This window comes from Trichosurus vulpecula, chromosome 2, assembly GCF_011100635.1.
Source record: "Trichosurus vulpecula isolate mTriVul1 chromosome 2, mTriVul1.pri, whole genome shotgun sequence".
Classification (NCBI taxonomy): Eukaryota; Metazoa; Chordata; class Mammalia; order Diprotodontia; family Phalangeridae; genus Trichosurus; species Trichosurus vulpecula.
In genome coordinates, this window is record NC_050574.1 from 372937146 (window position 1) to 372959254 (window position 22109).

The 22109-nt window shown below is 34.6% G+C and overlaps 1 protein-coding gene across 3 annotated transcripts in view; it reads right to left on the reverse strand.

The window, feature by feature from the left end:
- The window catches only part of DYRK1A (dual specificity tyrosine phosphorylation regulated kinase 1A), a 217338-nt gene that overhangs the window by 136820 nt on the left and 58409 nt on the right, over positions 1-22109 (reverse strand). For 2 of the 3 annotated variants that reach the window (XM_036744390.1, XM_036744389.1), the window contains exon 2: positions 5650-5736. In XM_036744390.1, the coding sequence (XP_036600285.1) occupies positions 5650-5659 (10 nt within the window). In that variant the 5' untranslated portion in view covers positions 5660-5736. Of the gene's footprint in view, positions 1-4662; positions 4708-5649; positions 5737-22109 lie in introns of those variants that run through there. The other variant, XM_036744391.1, reaches the window with a different exon arrangement.

Here is a 22109-nt window from a genome sequence, read left to right on the forward strand (position 1 = left end):
ATCAGTCTTTTTGATGTTTGTTAATTTTGTTACATTTCCCCCATTTTTTAAAATTCTTTATTATAAGTAATGGCACTTTTATAGGGAATGCAGAGAAGGATACAATAGAAAATGTAATTCACGTAACAATGAAAGGGATAAATAAAAAAGTTTTACGAGAACCTTCAGATGTAAATATGGATGCGCTGAGTGACCTTTGAATGACCATGCAGAAAAGAAGCACTAAGTAGTATGATATGTCCAATAAAAATAGACTAGGAGTCAGGAAAAAAAGAGATTCAAACACACAATCAAAACACTGTATGAGCACACTGCTAATGTGTAACTGAATATATTTTTGCACAGAAGAGAAAGGAAGTGGGGGAAGGGAGGAGTGGGGACATACCCAAAACAGAACTGTGCACAGAAAGAAAGGAAATGGTCAAATACAGAAAAAGTCAAAAATAAGGAAAATGGCCACATTGGCTATTATAGGAAGTTAGTCTTCATCTTTTTAAAGATGAAGTCCAATAAAAGATTAATCTGCAAAACATCCAAGTATATATATGATCTCATACTAAAAAGAATACATGTTTCTCTGCCCTTCACATCTAGAGTATCATATTCAGTTGTGGGTACCACATTTTAAGGACACTGATAAGTGGAAAGGTGTTCACAAAAAGGCTATCGGTTACCAGGATGGTGAAGTACCTGAGAATTAAACCATGAGGGCTAGTTGAAGGAACCAGGGTTATTTAACCTGGAGAAGATTGGACATAATATCTGAATTCAATATATGAAATGCTGCCACATTAGGGATTCTACTTCAACCCAGAAGGAAAAATTAGGAACAATGAGTAGAATTTTTAAAGAAGCAGATTTAGCCTTAATATAATGAAAAACTTCTAGGCAAAATTACACTGCTACTGCCTGAGGTATTAAATTGCTTGTACACAAGAGAAAGTTGAGGATTTCTAATAAACAATGATGAAGTTATCAACCTGAGTCTTTACTAAGACATAGAAGATTCCTGCTGAATCTGGGGAATCTAGATCCTGAAGAAGATTCCTGATAAAATTTCTCACCTTAGATTACCTATAGTACACATCATAGGGACAGAACAAATAGTAAGTGCCAGCAAGAGTGAAGGATTGTGTTCAGGTTTAAGGGCTGATGAGGTGAATCAACGTGATGGAGTAGCAGGAAGAACAGTGAACTACACAGCACATGACCCAACTCCTACAAAATAATCTAGATTCACAGGGTTTCTTAAATTTTTTCCACTCATGACCCTGTCAGCACTTCTTAAACTGAGTTGCAACCCCATACTGGGTCATGAGCCATAGTTTAAGAGTCACTAAAACCAGCCATACTGAGTCCTGATGGGAAAATTTTAAGAAAAACATCAGTGTGTGTCATTTTTCCTGCCCAAATTAACAAGGGGAGGTAAGATAGAGAGGTCTATACACACTGGGGACAGGGTCTGGCCAAGATTGAAGAGCTGAGCACACTAGCACAAGAAAAGGCTGATCTTTGGCCCATATGGAGCATCCCTCATGGAGGATGTGAGAAGAAGTGCCAACTGGGAGCTATACTAGTCACTACCCAGTGCCAGGTCACCAATTCAGGGACAACTGAGTAGGAGATCTGTGCCCAGGGGTAGTTTCTGAGATAAAGAGCAGCTGCAGGCACTAGGTAGCATAACAAGTAAGGAAGAAGTTCAGAAGAAACAACACTGGCATGGCTCAGACTTCAGGAGCAGAACAGGGTTTCAGCTTAGACTTCTAGCCCAGTCTGAAGGCTACGGAGGAATAGCCAGAGCAGGAATCCCATACCCAAGGATGAGTAGGCAACTACAAGGAAGCCTGCTTGAAGGAAGCTACAAAGAAGTAGTTCTGTCACTCTGAACCAGTAGAGCTCCCCAGCTGGCTAAAAGAGGTTGAAACTATCAGAAGTCTATTGTTGCTCTGACCTAAGCCTAGATGGGAACTTGCAAACTTCGACCAGGTAAGGGGGCAGTGATTTTAGTCTAGATTAAAACATTCTGGTAGCAATGAAAGCTAGTAAGCAGTCCCTGAGATCCTGACATATTTTTACTAAGAATTCTGGATAAATCTATGAGCAAACTGTTTTTCTTTGAGGCTGCAATACCCCAAGAATGCAACAGTAGAATCATCCAAGAACTTCACTTTAAAAGTACATAGGAGTCTAGTCCTAACACCCAAGTCCAAAGTCAGGAAGTATGGTGGAAGACCGGGCAAAATAAAAACAAATCTCACCAGTAAAAGCTAGTTATGGCGACAGAGAAGCTCAAGACACAAACCCAAAAGAAAATAATTACTCAAAACATCTACAAGCAAAGCCTCAGGGAGAGGGTGGAAAAGAAAAAAAAATCCAGCTTGGACCACAGTATCAACTAGAATTCCTAGAAAAGATAAAACAACCAAAAAAAATTTTAAGAGCAAAAAAAATGCTTTTGTAAATTAAACGACGGCACTAAAAATAATAATGAAAAAGAAACTATTGAGGAAAGAATTAAAAAGGGAATTAACAGCTTGGCACAAGAAGGCAAAAATCTTACTCAAGCAGCAAACTCCCTGTATATTAAAATGCACCAAATAGAAGACAATGAATCCATGATCAGACAAGAATCTGGGGGCCAAAGAGGGGGCAAGGAGACAACGGAGTATGACCAGAACTTTAAAGGGTATTCAGGGAAGCAGTGTCATCACAGAGGAGCCATGTCTCACTGAGTACCAGAAGATGGAAAGAGCTGAAGGGGAAGAAGTTTAAAATGAAATAAAGTTTGTTAATTATCTCCAAGGGACACAGTGGAAGGGAAGTGGAGGGATGAGGTTAAAAGGAATAATAGAGAGCCCAAGTGGGAACAGGCAATAGGTTTGTAATAGTGAAGGGTTCGTTATCACTGAGATGAAGGAAGTATGAGAGTGGGAATATCCATTTAAGAACGAGTACAGGCAGAAAACCAGTGGTTGGAGAGAACTCTGTTGAAGGGGGACAGGTGATTAAACTGACCATCCATTTCTCCTTGAAAGGTCTAAATATTTATTAAACTCATAATACAATCACTGTACTGTGTGCAGTTACTAATAAGATGAAAAACAGGAGCCCCGACTTCAAACAAGCTGTTAATTAAGAAAAGCTAGAAATAACCCAAATGCCCAACAACTAAAGAATGACGGAAGCATGTTACATCAATGTTATAAAATGATGCAATACAATTTAAAAGCACAAATGAGGGTTATGGAACTTAACTAAACAATCTGGAATCAAAAACACAGAACAGTAAGATTGGTACATGCACTGAAACTATGTAAAAAAGAAAATTAACACAAATACAGAAGGGAATGTGGAGGAAAGAGTAAGGGAAAGAGTAACTGACAACCTGTTACAGATACCTGCATGTCAATTATTCATTTAGCTAACACACACACACACACACACACACACACACACACACACTCTCTCTCTCTCTCTCTCTGTCTCTCTCTCTCTCTCTCTCTCTCTCACTTAAATTTTGATTTTTTTGTTCAAATTTCATTATAGAATTTTTTTTTACATGAAAAAGACCTGCCTTTAAAAATACATGAAAAAAGTACCTATTACTCACTGGTACTGGCATTCAACATGCATTTTTAAAATGACATGAAACGAAAAATTTTTCTGCATGTGAAGAATTAAAAAAGGATTGTATGGAACCAACTCCATAAATGTTGTTCAATTTCTTACTAGTTTTGAAAATGGTAGCTTAATCATGTTATACTGTAAATTACTAGATTAAAATTGATAAAAGTTTGTAGAATTTTTTAAAAAACTATTTTTTTGATCTGTAACTACATGTGTATGGTAGTATGCACGTGTGGGTAAAAACTGCAGTTTTAAAAACAAATCAAAAGACCTCAGTTTTAGGCTAGTTAAACAATAAAACTTTGGGGCAAACTTCAGCCTGTGGCTAAAAGTTCAAATAAAATGAAAATATAATGGAATTGCAGAGATCATCTTACCTGTACTGTCACAAATAATATTAATATATTAATAAATAGGAAATGGAAAATTTTAACAAAATAAATCTTTGTTTTTAAGGAAACTATTTCCAGGTGATAAAAAAGATTTGTCAAACGAAATTTATACCAAGTACACTGACAAAACAATTATTTGTGAGACTATAAAGATAATATCATATTCCTATTGTGTGCTGCAAACCAAATATATGAAAATCCTGATTAAAAGTTGGGGAACTTTTATAACAAAGAAATTCACCATAAGATTACTTTAAAAACTGAACTCCCTTATATCATTTATATATGACTCAGTTTGTAATATAGGATTATATATCTTTTAAAACAAGGTAAATTTACTGATCATATTAACGTGTTAAAATATTATCTCAGTAAAAAATAGAATTGTTATTCTTTCAGAAGAAATACAGTATTCCAAGGCAATACCAACAAGAATAGTCTATTCAAAATGTGTGTACGTATGATACTTCTTTTGAGGGTTAACTGACCACATTTTTAAACAGCAGTTTATAAACTCAGATAAAAACTGTCACAGATTCAAATATAGCTGAATCACTCAAACTCAAAAGTGACACACAATTTGTTTAACTGTAGAGTTTTTAAAACTCTCATCAGCTAATAGATGTTTAAAAAAATTAATTACATCTGGCAGCAGTAGGAACTCAGGTACCAACATGACTACCTGAAGAGAGTTGGTTGGCTGGCTGTTGTCCTTCATTCTGAAAGAGGACCAAAATGACATCACTATATTGGAGTCAAGGTACGGTATGTCCAACTTCGGCTAATCAGACCAATATAAGCTTGGAATGCTTTACAACAAATTGGGCACAAATAGCCCACATGAACATTTGAAGTAGAGATGACTCTAAATTGCAACATCTCACATTTCTTTTAAGCTACTGCAAGTTTGCTTCACTCAAAGAGCACAGCATCTTCTATGATGCAGACACACCATACAGTATATAAATAATGGCTCTCCTTCTGGAGAATGGTGAAGTAAACATGAAACCAATACAATCGACCACTAACCAGTCCTCTCCTGACAGCTAATTATTAAATATTTAATCCACAAATGCTAAAAAATCAGTAGTATATCAACTCCTGAAATTAAGGATATTCAATTATATTAAACAAGCTCAGCATTTTTCATTGCTAGAATAAGCCCTTTTCATTTTAAGATGCCCTTTATTTTTTTTTTAGTCATCTGATGGGTACTTACATTTAACTGTTCTAATTATATTAATTTCATTATTCAGATAATAAGGCTACTTCCAAAAGAAAAATATTTCTGTTGGATCTTTCAAAATAACTAGGATATCTTTCCCTAACCAAACACAAACTTCCTCCTACTACCAAGGTTATTATAAGAATCAAATGAGATAATATATTTGTAAACCCTGACAGAAATGTAAATCATCATATTTTATTTAGTGTTGGACTAAGCTTTGAATATCATAAAGTTGCCCAAAAAACAAATCTCAACATTTAAACTATCTTCTTGACAAGCTCTGTTATCTAATAAACTCCCAGTGTCTTTAATCATAAAGTTACCCCATTCTCAAGAAATTTCATTAATTCCCACACTCACTCAGATAACCATGGACAAACTGTATTTGAAAATTTTAATCACCTGTATGCATCGTCTTCTTTCAACTCTCATATCATCCTGATGGGGTGGGGGAAGGGAGGGAAGAGTCCAGCAGCAAAACTACAAACACTGTGTGAAGAAAAACAAATTATGATAAGAGATAATAATACAAGACAATTACTCTTATCAAGGACCATCTAAGGTAAATACAGTACTCCATAACTAAACGTGAAAATAAAATTATTTTAAGCTTTGAAAAACTTCTGACTTTTACTTGTACTTACAATCAAAACTTTCTATGACTTTTACATAATATAACGTCAATTTTCTTTAAAATACAAATATTCCTCAGCCATCAGGGATAAACAATAAAAAGCAAAATTAAGTTTTTTAAACAGCTAAAATATAAGGAAAATAACCACAACCTGTTTATATTATTTTATTATCCTAAGGTATTTAAGCTAAGAGATGTTTTATAAAACTCTTCATTCAATCCATCAATAGCTGAGCAATGAATTATATTATTTTCACAAGTCAACATTTACCAAGACAAGAAAAGGGCAAAGAAAATAGAGATTAGAATGAGAAAAATTGTATCATTATAGAAAAAAGTATTGGTTCAAAATTTAAAATGCTGCAAATGATCCAGTTTGGGACCACTTCCCTATGTGTGGCTTTCTCTTATCTGCTTTAGATTATTACACAGTTTTAGACTATTCACTATCTTCTATTGTTAGACAATGAATTATTCTTGGTCAAATTTTTTAAAAATACTGAGAAAGCAAGCACAATTTCACTATTATAACCTAGCAAAAGATGTTAGAAACAAGTGCTTGAATTTACTAACCTCAACAATTTCTACTCAGCTAGAAGCAATTCTCAAACTCTCAGAGCACTTTGTACCTCCTGTAACTTAACACATCCTATACACTAAAGTATAGTTATTTCTATGTTCATCTTACCTTCCCCACTATATTACAAGATTCCCGATGAGCAGGTACTATGATCTAATTCATCCTGGAATCTCTCGGCCTATTGCAGTGTCTTGTATATAATAATTGTTCAACAAATATTTGCTGAATGAAATCAGACAGTTTCCAATTTTCCAATAGAATGACTTTCCAGATCAAACTGAATCCCTCCTCTCCTTGTCCTATCATTACTCATGCGTTGCCAAATCCAAATGGATTATTACCATAAACCTCCTCTATTCCTATTCACTTGCTACTCAACAGAGCTGATTAAAGTCACACAACCAAGTTATCCAATTTCAACAAGATCCTCACCACAGGCTCTTCTGTATTGACTCTAACTCAATACCAATATAAGCCATTTTCAAACTTTCTCTTCTCTCCTAAAATCTCCCCAAATTCCCCACCCCTCCAAATTCTATCAGCTAATAATTTCTATCCCCTCTTTATTTGCTTTGATCTCAAAAACCACCTTCCATTATTCCTCCCTCCCTTCCCACCCACACTCCCAATTCTCTCCAAACCCTGAGCAGATATATCCTCTCCTTACCAAAGCCAAACTCCTTTACAGGTACCTTAGACTGCATCCCCTCCCATCTCCTCAAGCCAATTGTCTGCCTCAATCATATTTATATTCTTTGTGTTTCTCTCTCTCTCTCTCTCACACACACATATCAAACATGTCCATCTTCTTTGAGTCCACATCCTAAACAAATTTACAGCGGCTCCTGCTATCACCTCAAGATATCATATATAGCTCTCTTAGCCAAATTCCTAGAAAAAGTTGTCTACACTCCTTTTCTCCACCTCCTATCTTCTCTCTCTCTCTCATTCCTCAATCCCAATGAATTATCTTAGTCTTCATCTTTCTCTGCTTCACTTAACATTGCTGGCCACATTCTCCTCTGTAGATACTCTGAATACAGTGGATAGAGCACTGGGTCTGGAGTCGGAAAGACCCGAGTTCAAATTCAACCTCAAACATGTACTAGCTGTGTGACTATTCACTAACCCTGTTTGCCTCAGTTTCCTCATCTGTAAAACAAAGCTAAAGAAAGGAAGTGGCAAACCACACCAATGTCTTTGCCAAGAAAACTCCAAATGGGGTCACAAAAAGTCAGACACAACTGAAACAACTGAACCACAGTAACAACAAGGAGTATAAAACCTCACCCAAATAACAGATTTCATGAAAATTAGAACAGAGCAAGTAAAAGTAATGGCTCTGTAAGATAACAAAAAGTGTTTTAAGGAGAAAAAAAACACTAAGAATGATTGGACTACCTGAAAGACATGACCACAGTAACAGCTTGAAGACTGTATTTCAGGGAACCATGAAAGTAAAATCAGACTTATTAAAAACGGAGGCAAAGTGGAAAAAAAAAAAGAATCCCTGCTTACCTCCTGAAAGAAACCTAAAATCAAAAGTTTTCATGAATGTAAATTGTCATAATCCAGAACTTTCTGGTCAAACAAAAATAGTGCAAGCACCCAGATAGAAAGTATGAAAGAACCAGAGCCAGGATGACACAATACTTGACAACTATTACTATAAAGAAAAAGAAAGCTTGGAAAACATTCTAAAAAAGAAAAAAAAAACCAGACTCACAACCAAGAATAATTTACCCAACAAAACTGAATATAACTGAATAAAACTGAAAAAAAAAAAAAACGAAACTTTATGAAATACAGAACTTGGAAGCAGACCCAATGAAAAGATCACGACTGATTAAAAACTTGAAAATGTAAACAAAGGAACCAAGAAAACAAAGATATCTGAGCAAATTCAAAGTAATATACAAAAATGTCAAGTTTATATTATAATGGGGGAGAAGTAACAATCACCCCCTCCAAATTCTAAAGTCATCAGGAGTCATAAAGGGAGTTTCAAAAGACAGAGCAATGTACTGGTTTATGTTTTGATAATTTTAAAAGGGAAAAAAGGAGAACGGGGGAAAGGAATACACTAGGGAAATATGGAAAGGTGAGGATTATTCACAAAATCTGAATGCAAAAATAGAAGACTATCAAAACAGGAGTAGGGAAATAAAGAAGGGGTCACACAAACTTCATTTTCAACTGAACAACTTAAAAACATTTAATTTAAATTTTGTTTAAATTAAAATTTTAAACTGAATACGGGTAAAACACACACAAGCACAAGGTTTAGAACAGACATAAATTCAAAATAAGAGAGAAAAAGAAACAGAGAGAGGGGAAAGAGAGTAATAAGAAGGAGGGTAGAGCAAGAAAGGGACCCTGAAGGGTTTTAAAAGGAATGAAATAAAGTGACTGGTGTCTGGATGAGAAAAAGAGAAGAGGGGAAGAGGAGCAAAAGTCAACTTCATTAAGCACAGGTCTCTACTGACATACACACCCCTCTCTCACCACCCTCATCTTTGTAAAGAGGAAAAAACATAAAGAGAATAGGATGGTAAAAAATATACAATGAACAATGATAACCATAAATATGATTGGGATGAACTCACCCATAAAACTGAAGGAAGATAATAAAATGGATTAGAAAGCAGAATCCTTCACTGTTGTTTACAAGAAACATACTAGAAATAAAGACTCCAGAGTCAAAATTAAGGAGCAAATAGCAAAATCTACTACACTTCAAATGAACTCAAAAGAAACAGCAGCAGCAATCATGGTCTCATATGAGGTCAGTCAATAAATATTTATTAATAGCATGGGCAAAACTCTATGTGCCCCACAGTTTGGGTTACAAAAAAAAATGATAGTTTCAGCCCTTAAGGAACTCACTTCTTAAAAAAGCAAATATATGTGCTTAAAAGAGATAAACAGAGAAAAGCATTATGCTTAAAAATACCAGAGACAATTAATATGATGCTTAGCACCCATGCATCAAACAGACATTTAAGTGAGTGTGTGAAATAGTACATTATAATAGCTGGGGGCTTTAACGTATGCCTTTCAAGAGCCAAAAGAATCTAACAAAATAAAGAAATCAATTATTTAAAGTAGATTTAATTAAGTTAGCTGTGATAGTTCTCTGAAGATTGCCGAATAGGAAGACAAAAGGGGTGTGCGCGTGCGCGTGTGTGCATGTGTATATATGTGTATGTGTGTGTTAAACACGGCAGCTATACAAAACTTCCAAAACAAATGCAGAAAAGCACAGACAGTAAATATTTCTTACTTATCAAACTGAAACAAAAAATTTATTTACTAAAGAAGACTTTGAAGAAAACATTAAAAAGTAATTAAGAAACAAAATAATTTATTACTAAAAAAAAAAAGTGGTCAAAGAAAGAAAATTTTATCAAAGAAAATGACAAATAAGACAACATTCCAATTTTTTTGTGATGCAAAGTAATTCTTATGGGAAAATTTATTTTGTTAAAATACTTTCTTCAGAAAATGAACAAGACAATAACTCAGTCTTGAAATTTTAAAAATTAAAAAACAAAATAAAATTTTTCAAACCAATTTTGCACAAAAATAGAAATTCTGAAAATCAATAAAAAAGTAAAAATATTAAAAGAACAAAACTAGGAGCTTTAAGTTGGGGGAAATAAAACATATCAAATAATATTATTACAAGAAGAAAAAACCAAATTAGCTTAAAAAAGAATTCACAACAAATGCAGAAAAAATAAAGGGATTTATGAGAAACTGTTTGCCCAATAAAACTGTCCATTTAAATGAAAGGGCTAAATATTTACAAAAAATATCAAATGCCCAGATGAACAGAAAGAAAAATGCAAACATAAGTACTCAATCTCTGAAAAAGAAATTGAAGAAGCCACAAATGAACTCCCAATGCAAAATAAGCCCAGGGCCAGATGAATTTACAAGCAATTTTTCTATAAAACACTCAAAGAATATGCAATTCAATTATTATGTAAAATATGTGAAAAAATAGGAACAGAATGGACTCTCCTGAGTTGCTTCCTTAATACAAAAATATAGTCTTGATACCTAAGCCAGGGAGAGATAGAAATCTATAAGCTAGTATCTGTAATGAATAAAGTCACAAAAATTTTTAATGAGATATTAGCAAAGAATCTATAGCAATGTATTTTTAAAAAGCACTATGACCAAGAATATAGGGCTGATTCAATATTAGGAAAAGTATCAATATAATAGATCACATTAATGACAAGAGTAAAAATCATGGTTAAGCAGATGAAGGAAAAGGTTATTATTATTATCATTATTAATAGTATTGGCATTTATATAACACCTACTATGTGCCAGACACTGTGCTAAGCACTATATAAATATATCTTATTTTTTTCCTCACAACAACCCTAGGAAATATGGTTTTACAGATGAGGATACTGAAGCAAATGAGTTAAGTACCTGAGACTGTATTTTAACTCAGGTTTTTTAAAAACATTTTCTTTTGGAAGAAAGCATAGGGAAAATATGTAGTTTTTCCAATATGGTAAACAGAATATCTAAAATCAAGAACCAACATTATATGTAATGAAGAAGTACAGGCCTTTCCTATAATAAGATCTCACCACCCTTCCACATTTTGTAGAGGGGCCAATTAGCACCACTATTACTTAATATAGCAATAAAAATGCTAGATACAGCAGTAAGACAATAAAAAGTAAATGAGGGACTAAGAAAAGCCAACAAGTAAAAGAAGATATCACACTTTTTAAAATATGATGGTTAATTTAGAAAACTTTAGATGTTAAATAAAAAATTAATAAAATACCTACAAAATTTCAAGATATAAAATAAATTTACAAAAATCATCAGTATCTCTGAATCTTACTATCAATATCCAGTGAGGAGAGATAGAAAGAGAAACTCCATTCAAAAAGCTAACTGAATACAACCACAGAATACTTTAGAGAAATAAAGATGGCCATAAAGAACAAGAGAAATATTAACTGATGATGGGTACTAGATGACTAGATGGGTTGGCTGAGCCAATATAATAAAAATAACAATACTAACACAATTTACTTATCAGTGATACTGATCAAACTATAAAAGGATTACTTGAGAGAGCTAGGGGAAAAAAAAGGAAAAAATTTAAGGGAAATAACAACAAAAAAAGTAGGAATGAAGAGGCCCTATAAATACCACCAGATACCCAACTGTATTCCAAAGCAGTAAGCATCAAAACTATTTAACAATGGCCCTGGTTCCTGCCTCTTGGACTTCCCATATTCTCATCCAAGAACTTTCTACAGAACATAGGGCCACCTCACCTTGGAATAACCAACAAGACATGAGGCCTTCTCAACCTGGAACATTCCTTTATAAGACTTTTCTTCAGTTGGCACCGAGGTGGGGCAGCAGATGGAGGGCAAGATTACAAAGTCAGGAACATCTGAGTTCAAATCTGATCTCAGACATTTACTAGCTGTGTGATCCTGGGAAAATCACTTAATCTCTCCCTGTGTGTTTCCTTATTCGTAAAATGGAAATAAGAACACCTATCTCCCAGGGGATAAAATGAGCTAATATTTGTAAAGCACTTTGGAAGCATTATATAAATGAAATTTATTATCATTTTGCCCTTGGTAAGTTCTCCTTGGAGCCTAAAGCTGACAAGCAAGGCCACAGCAAGGGAGAAGAAAACACTTTTATACCAGCCTTCATTCCATTCATAGCCCCATTCTCTGGTTCCCAGACTTCTAAGCTATGATATTTCATTCTGGAGCTTTCCTCAGTGCCTGAGGTCTCCTCAATCTGGAAGAAATAACCATACCTGCAGTATTCTCAACCTGGAACATCCTTCAGTAAGGCCCACCTTCTTCTCCCATTGTTAAGTTATTCCTAGATCCTTCATTTTGTGGAAGAATCAAAGCCAGCCTTTATGCCCCTCTTGGCCCTATTCTGGTCTTCAAACCCAAACTGGAACCAAGCTGCATTCTGGAAATTCCTTCAGAGCCTGTGGTCTCCTTACCCTTCGCACATGAAAACAGTGCCATGGCTTTATCAACATGACATTCCTCTGTAAGGACCAGCCACTTCTCCCACATTTTGTGGAGGGACCCAGCCAGGTCTTCATTCCCCTTCCTGCCTCTGTTCCTGATATTCAGAAACCAAAACCATGCCCTGGTGTCAAGTACTGTTCCCTGTGGCCACTCCTCACCCTCACTTCTAAGGCTAGTATTGTGTGTTGTCTTGCCTCATTAGAAATATGCCAGGTGGTACAGTGGGTGAGAACACTGAATTTGTAATCAAGAGGAGCTGAGCACAAAACTCACCTTACACACAACCAGTGTGACCCTAAGACAAGTCATTTCAACTCGCTGAGACTGTTTCTTCATCTGTAAACTGTGGCTAATGAGTAGTACAGAACAAACGAGATTATGTCCAGTCCATTACAAACCTTAAAGCACTATATAAATGCCACCTATTATTAAGCACTCTCAGGTCATGTCACCAACAAGAAACAAGAGTAGGCATTTTCTCCAATCCTTGTGACCTGTGCTTCATTTTGCATCATTCACATAAATTATTCCATGCTTCTCAGTATCAATCACACTCATCATTTCAAACAGCTCAATAATAATCCACAAATCATTCATTATGACCAAGTGGGATTTATGCCGGGGATGGTAAGGATGTTTCAAAATTAGGAGATCAACAAAATTAATCACATTATAAACAGAAATATCCAAAACTATATTATTATCACTACAGATGCGGAAAAGGCCTCTGACCAAAAAAAAAAAAAAAAAGGTAACAAAGCCAGAGCAGAAAAATCTAATCACTAGGTCCTAAGGTACTCACTTAGCAGGCTTTCCCTCTACTGCAACCATACATTCCTGCAGCAAGATTGCAGAAACTGACCCAAAAGCTCACTGCTACAGAATTTAACTCTACACAGCACCTTCCTCTCACTCCTCCCACTACCTATAAACACACACACACACACACACATTCATTCTCATTCTCTCTCTCTCTCTCTCTCTCTCTCTCTCTCTCTCTCTCTCTCTCTCTCTCTCTCTCTCAGAAGTTTGTTCAGGCCAGGACAGTAGTGCCACACCTCTCTAAGCTGCAAAAGAGCTTAGAACTGAGGAAGAGAGGACGTATGCCTGTGGTTGTATGGTAGTATTCCACTAAACAAGAGAGAAAGAGCCAAGCATCCATCTGGAGACAGTTCTCTACCTGAAGAAAGTCACTTGGGACAGAGACTGAGGTCAATGAATCATGAAGTACTCAGCCTAAGAGGGACTGAGATTTATGTGACAGAGAAAAATGAAAAATTTTCTAAAAAGAAATGTATCAGCAAGTGAGTAATGGAAGACTGGAAAAACAAGGGGGAGAACTGGGGATGCATGGGGAGAAAATAACAGAAATTACCAAATATTTCAGGGAGAAGAAATTTAAAGACCTTGAGCATAAGCAAATCACTGAAATACCCAAGCTTATAAAATACCAAACAGAGATCTCAAATAATTAAATCTCAAAAAAAGGAAATAGAAGGAGCTATAGAAAAATGCCTGGGACTGATAGATTTTATATGTTAATTCTATGAAATTTTGAGAGAACAATTAATACATACTACATGCATTATTCTAGAAAATGGAAAAAAAGAATCCTACCAAATTCCTTTTTTGAGACAAATGTAGTCCTAATACCTAAATGAGGAAAAAAGAATATAGCACAGGAGAATTATAGACCAATATCATTAATGAATATAATTATTCTAAAAACTTAAATAAAATTCTATCAAGCATACTTTGTCTATTTTTCCATGAAATCATTCATTATGACCAAGTGGGATTTGTACCATGAATGGTAAGGATGGCTCAAAATTTGGAGATCAACAAAATTAATCATATTATAAATAAAAGTATCCAAAATCACATTATCATCACTACAGATGCAGAAAAGTCCTCTAACAAAGTACAACACTAATTTATGCTAAAAGCTCTCTCATAAAAAGTATCTAATAACCAGAAGTAAGTATCATATGCAACAGAAATACACTAGAATATTTTACAATAAATACGAGAATAAAGCAAGGATGCTAATTCTACCCTCTATTATTTGATACAGTTCTGGAAATGCTATTAATATCAGTAAGAAGAAGAAATTGAAGGTGTAAAGATAAGAAAAGAGAAATAAAGAAATCCCTATTTGCTAATAATATGATGGTTTACTTAGAAACTGACATAGAAATATAGATAAGATAAAAACCATTTCCCAATAGATAAGTGCCAAAGGACACGAACACCATTCTCAAAAGAACTGCTAACTATTAAGGCTCCAAATAAGTAATAAGAGAAATGAAAATCAAAACAACTCTAAGGTTTAATCTCATACCCTATAACTTGGCAAAGATGAAAAAGATGGAAACAGTCAATATTAGAGAGGTTGTGGGAAGATAGGCACAATAATGCATTGTTGATGTAACTGAAATGGTACAATCATTTTGGAAAGCAATTTGGAACCATGCAGAGATAAAGTGACACCAATACCCTTTGACCCTTTGAAGGCAAGTGATTTTTTTAAAAAGTCCCAATATACACCAAAACATTTATAGTAGTACTTTTTGTGAAAGCAAAGAACTGGAAACAAAGTAGATTTCTATTAATTGGGGAAATAGCTAAACAAAATGTGATACATTAATAAATATTTAAGAATTATTACTGAGCTGTTAGAAATAACGTGATAGAAGCATGGAAAAATCTATATGAATTGATGCAAAATAAAGTAACCAACACCAATAAAATATAAATGACTGCAACAATGTAAAAATAAGTAACTATCAAACCTCCTACCATAAAATACCTCTTTGCAGTAGTGGGAGATCTACAAGTTTTGAATGCTAGACATATTCTCAGATTTGTTGAATTGAAATGCTGAACTTAATTACACTGATTTTTTTTTCCCTTCTCTTTTTTGGGGGGGAAGGAGGTTTTTAAAAAAACTATATGAAATAGCCATCTCATAGAAACATTTCAGCACTACAGCTGAGCTCTCCAAATAATTTTCAAATAATGCCTCAAATTGAGTAATAGACCCAACAAAAAGTTGGAGTGAAAAATTCTTCTAGCCCAAGATAACTTAGGAGATCAGAAGGAGAGATCTTTGACACAGGGATGGAAGCCGGCCAGGAGCCTCTGGGGATGCAACGTTAAAGGGTGTGGCTACTTGGTAGGGACAGGAGCAACAGCAGCTCTGAGAGCTCTCAAACCAGTGCCGCTAAGGGAACTGGGCAAGAGGCCATAAAAAGATTACAGAAGACCCCTGTGCTAGTGCTGAGCACAGAACCACAAACTGTTAACTCCATTACCTATACCTACTTCTGAGTCATAGTTTAAGGGTGAAAAAGAGTGCTTTCAGTCAAGAAAGAACAAGGACTCTAGTGAAAAGTATTGATTAAAATCCTAAGGGATTAGGGGCCCTTCTAGGTAAGGACCAGGAGAAAAATAACCACACATCTCCCCAGATCACACTAACTTGGGAGCACCAAAAACCATCAAACCCCTAGAACTACATCTGAAAAGAACAATGGGAAAAAGGATGAAGCTTGGAACAGTCCCCTCCCACCCTCGAAGTTCCAAGTCAAAAAAATAGGCGGAAAAATGAGCAAACAACAAATAGCCTTACCACAAAAAGCTATGGTGAAGGCAGAGAAGATTAAGACAGAAATTCAGAAGAAGGCTATGATGTTAAAAGAGCTACAAGCAAAGGCTCAAAGAAAAGATGTGAATTGGACACAAACTCAAAAAGAATTCCTGTAAAGAGTTAAAAAATAATTTTCAAAATCAGAGTGGTAGAGGAAAACTGAAATAAAGAAATGAGACCAAGGAAAGAAAATTATGAAAAAGCAATTAACAGCTTGGTTTAAAAAAAAAAAGGCACCAAAAATACTGAAAAGAGCACATTAAAAATAGAATTGGCCAAATTGTAAAAGGGGTACAAAAGCCCAATAAATAATTCCTTAAAAATGAAAACTGGGCAAGTGGAAGATAATGATTCCATGAGACATCAAGAAACAATTAAAAATGAAAAAAAATAGAAGAAAATGTGAAATATCTCATTGGAAAAACAACTGACCTAGAAAGCAGAGAGATAATTTGAGAATGATTCAAAGTCACGGTCAAAGAAAAGGGCCTAGATATCATATTTCAAGAAATTATAGAGAAAAAAGTGCCTTGATATTCTAGAACCAGAGGGTAAATTGGACACTGAAAGAATCCAATGATCACTAACTGAAAGAGATCCCAAAAAGAAAGTTTGTAGTAATACAGCCAAATTCCAGAGTTCAAAGAACAAATACTACAAACCGCAATAAAGAAACCATTCAAATACCATGGAGCCACAGTAAGGATTCACACAAGATTTAGCAAGCAAAACGTTAAAGGAGCAAAAGACTTGTTGTTATTGTTGTGAAGTCATTTTATTTGTGTCTGAATCTTAATAAACCCATTTGGGGTTTTCATGGCAAAGACGCTGGGAGTGGCTTGCCATTTCCTTCTCCAGTTCATTTTACAGATGAGAAAACAAGCAAATAGGGTTATGTCACTTGCCTAGGGTCATGAAGCTAGTGCCTGAGGCCAGACTTAAACTCACCAATATGAGTCTGCCTGACTCTAGGCCTGGCATACTATCCACTGTACGACCTAGCTGCCGATGGCCATTAGAATATGATAGATATTATGGAAGGCAAAACAGATAGGATTATAACCAAGAATAACCTAACCAACAAAACTGAGTATAATCCTTTAAGGAAAAAAATGGACATATAATGAAATCGAGCACTTTCAAGCATTCCTGATGAAAAGATCAGAGCTAAAGAGACTATCAAGTACTAACAAGACATTTACATGCTCACATGCTGAAAAAGCAATTGGACAAATTGGAGATTAAGTGAAACTCTACATAATAACACTTGATGTTCCCCAAAACCTACCCTAATAAAATTTACAACTAAACCATGACATACAAGAGATATTCAAGGTTATGATTGAAAGCTAAGAATGCACTAATGAAATATTCCCAAAACAAGTGACAATTCTGAAGGTCTTATGATGAAAAATGCTATTATACACCTCCAGAGAGAGAACTGAGTGTAGACTGAAGCACACTTTTTAACTTTTTTCATGTTCCTTGTTTTGTGTGTTTTCTTTTGCAGTATGGTCAATAGGGAAATATGTTTCATGTGACTTCACATATATAATCAACATCACATTACTTGTCAAAAGGAGGAAGGACAGAAAGGAGAAAGAGAATTTGGAACTCAAAATTTTTAAAAATGAATGTAAGTGGGAAATATTTAACAAACAAAAACATTTTTTAAAATAGAAAAAAAAAAAAAAAAAGGAACGCTCCTGGATGAGTAAGACAGAAAAGCAATTAGGAAGGAACTGAAGAACTGCTTTGCTGAAATGAGTGACCCCTGACAATCTGAAAGCATAAATTTGTTATGAAATCCAGAAAACATAATTCCAATACTTTCTCCACATGAGTTCTAGTAGCACATGAATAGGACCAAAAAAAGAAAGTATAGGTATTTGGCAAGGACAAAGCCACAACAGGACAAGGAAACAAAGGATTCTACAGTAGCACATAGTGTGGTCTTGAACTGGTTCACCAAGGGGTCAAAATTGGGAAGTCAAGCCAGTGCAGCTATATCAGGATTTCTAGACTTAAATTACTGAAGATTGGAGGGGATTAGAGGTCACAAATGGTGACAATATAGATGAGGAAATAGGAAATTAGTATCTGAAGAAATATCAATATATATTTTGAAATACCTATATGTGAAGTCAGGGGTTGGGGAGGCATTGCATTCATTGAGAAAAAAGAGGGAAGGAGTTGATAAATGGGCACTAGTATCTGGATTGGGTGATAAATTTACCTCTCATCAACCTCAGAGAAATTGCTGAGTAAATAGGTGGTACAAAGATATTCTGGAAGTAGCAATAGAAAGTTCTTCCTATATTTATATGAAACACATAAAAACACAAATATACACACACATACATGTTCACATACTCAAACAATTTCTAAGTGCACCATAGTTTTCAAGAGTGATAGACTTAAGACAAGGCCACTAACTGTGATACTAGAAAAGTTACTCAATTTCTATAGGTTTTTGTAGGTTTTTCATCTGTAAAATGAAAAGTGCTGAACTCCTCTCCCACTGGAATGTGAGCTCCTTGAGAGTAGGAATTATTCATTCATAATACACATAATGCCAGAGCCTAACACAGTACCTGGCACACAGCAGGAAATTGTTTATTTAGATGTAGGTTTATCTGGAGATACACAGTCCTCTCCAACTGACAATCTTTGATTCTATGAAAAGTGATGCTTATATGATTTCCTTTCCTTTTAAAATTTCAAGTTCACTGATTAATGGAAAAGATCAGTCAAATTATTCATCTCCTTCCCAGCCCTACCTCACCTCCAACTAGTTAATTTAATAATATATAAATCTGCATTGGAGGAGTGATACTCCCACATCCCAAGTTCTGGAGAGATAGATAAAAGGAAATAAAGATAAGAAGATAAAGGATTAAAGTAGCTGAAGTGAAGATAGAAAGAAACACAGATAAGGAAATATTATAGCAGACATAAGTATAGACTACCTCCTTTCACCATCAGCCAAAAATAAGTCACTCAAAGACACACATAATTCAGGATAATAGGATTTAAAGTGAGCAAGAAGCTTAGAGTTGATGGAATCCAACCCCTCATTCTTAACATTCACTTAAGACTCTATACTCCAAAAAGATCAAAGAAAGAAGAAAAGGACCATACACAAAAAATAACAGCTCTTTCACTGGTGGGAAAGAATTAGAAACTGAGATATTATTGACCATCAACTGGGGAATGGCTGAAGAATTTATGGTATATAAATGCAGTAGACCATTACTGTGCTACAAGAAATGATGAAGGCAATGGTTTCAGAAAAACCTGGGAAGATTTATTATATGAACTGATGAAGAGTAAAATGAACAGAATCAAGAAAACAATTATACAATAACAACAATGTTGTAAAGTTAATCAATTTTGAAAGACTTAGTAACTGACAAACACAATGACCAACCACAATTCCATGATGAGACCTGCTATCCACCTCCAGAAAGAGAACTGTGAGGGACTCAGAGTACAGATTGAAACATAGTTTCTTCATTTCTTTCTTTTGGGGGGATGGAACACAAGTAGTGTAGAATTCTGTTTCGCATGATTATACATTTTTGGAATGGGTTTTATTTTTCTTACCTTCTCAGTAGGTGGCAGGAGAGGAGAAAGAAGAGAATTTGGAACTGAAAATAAAGTTGAATTTGAAAGCAAAAAAGAAAAAGAGAAAAGAAAAACTAAGACCCAGTGTGATTAAACAACATACACAAAGGTCAGAAAGGAAGTAAGTAGCAAAATGAGGTCTAAATTCCCAAAGTCCATCTTTCTTTTCAAGTACAATACGGCTATCAAAAAATGTTGTCTTATTCCTCTGCACTGGTAAGGATAATGGTATAGTGAAATAAATTAAAATCTAAAAATATAAATATAATATAGAAATATATAATTAAGATAGAAACATATTTTTAAGTGAATTTAGCATTTAGAAGTTTAGAAGGACTATAAAGATGTCAGTAGCCCATCATTTCTACCTTCACAACATCTCTTACATATGTCTCTCTCCACTTTCTCAACCACAACCCTGGTTCATGCCCTCATCACCTGTACTATTTGCCATAACTTTCTAAGTCTCAAGTCTCTTCCTGTTCCAATCTTTTCTCCACTCAGCTGCCAAGATAATTTTTCTGAGATGTAGGTCTGAGTATGTAACACCCCTGGCTCAATGATTTCCAGCGACTCCCTACTACCGCCAGAATCAGACATAAAGTACTTATTTGGCATTTATAGCTCTTCATACCCCAGATCATTTCCACCTTTTCCAATGTTTAGTATCCTGCACATGCTATACATTCCAAGGAACAACGTGAATGGAATACTGAAATAGTGAAGCCCGCCCCCCCCATCCTAGATGCTCTTCAATTTTTTTATGTCCTCAAAATATGGCACCCATAATTAAACACAATACTCTAGATATAGATTAAGGCAAAAAACAATGGGATAACATATTATTCTTTTCAACATAGCCTAAGATTGCATTAATATTTTTTGGCTGCCATATTATACTCTTACCTCATATTATTAAGTTTGAAACCCACTCAAATCCCAACATAGCTTTCAAACAAGTATTCAACCACATTTCCTCCAACTTTCACTTATGAAGTCAACTATTTAAACCCAAATGTTAGACTTTACATTTATCTCCCCCTTAAGTATCATGTAATTCAATTCCATTCAACGTTTTAGTCCTGTGGTCTACAGACTTTTATGATCACTCTTATATCAGTAATGAATTTTTAACATATTACTAATTTATATTAATATTAGCAAAAGCATTTACTAATCACATACACTACAGAACACACAAAAAACAGAAAATGAAGATAAAGATAACACAACATTTAAAATGCTGTTTTCTTTACTAATAGTACAACTCTTTACTCTCAAGAAAGGAAGTTTATTATGAAATATTAAGTGATTTTAATTGCTTAATTTTAATAATTTTAAATATTTTAGTGAGAACAATGTGATTTAATATGCTTCTTATTTTAATAATGCTGTATGTTGCTGAAACTAGGACAGATGGGTAAATAAAATTGTTTGTTATTCATTATCTTTTGCTTATTAATCTTTTTTGTTATTTATTTGCCCAATGTACTTAGTCAAGTAGGTGAACTGTTTTTATACCTTTTAAATTAAAAGACACATAATAAAACAATCAACCAGTAGGTAATAAGAACCATAAGAGAACATGAACACTTGTTATTTATCTTTATTATGTATCTTTGTGTAAATATTTACCACATACAGCATAAAAACATTAATTGAATTATCTAATTTAAATTCAGCATAAATTTTCAATAGACATTCATTACTCTATTTTTATGTGATTTTGCTTAAGAGTTGGTATCAAACCTTAATTTTCTGGTAACATTTAGATATTTTAGTTATATTTTTGTTAATGTAAGGAAAACCAAAGTCAATTTGGTTGTACAATAGAATCCAGGAAGTGGAGAAATGTATTAAAAAAGCTAGAAAGACAGCTCATTACCAGATTGTGACAGCTTTAAATGACAGTTTTATTTGGTCCTAGAGTCAATAAGGGAGCCCATGATTAGAGGTGGGAGAATGGTCAGAACTATGCTCTTTGATTCCTCTTAATTTCAACTTCTTCAACCAATTGCTCCCACTAACCTCTTCATTCACTCCCTTTCTATTTGCCCCTTTCCTAATACCTGCAAACATGCCTATGTCTTCCTCATCTTTCAAAAGAAAAAATCCTGACAGATATTCAGCCAAGATAGTTGCATGAACAGAAGACCATGGAATTCCCTTATCTTTTTACTACAGTATATAACACTTGAAATTCACAGGAGACCTAATAATGACCAAGAAATCCAGTGAGAACCTACTTTAAGTGATTTTTTTTTCAACCCCAGAAATATACAAAAAGTCAGCTAAAAGCCTGACTGCCAAGCAAAAACAAGA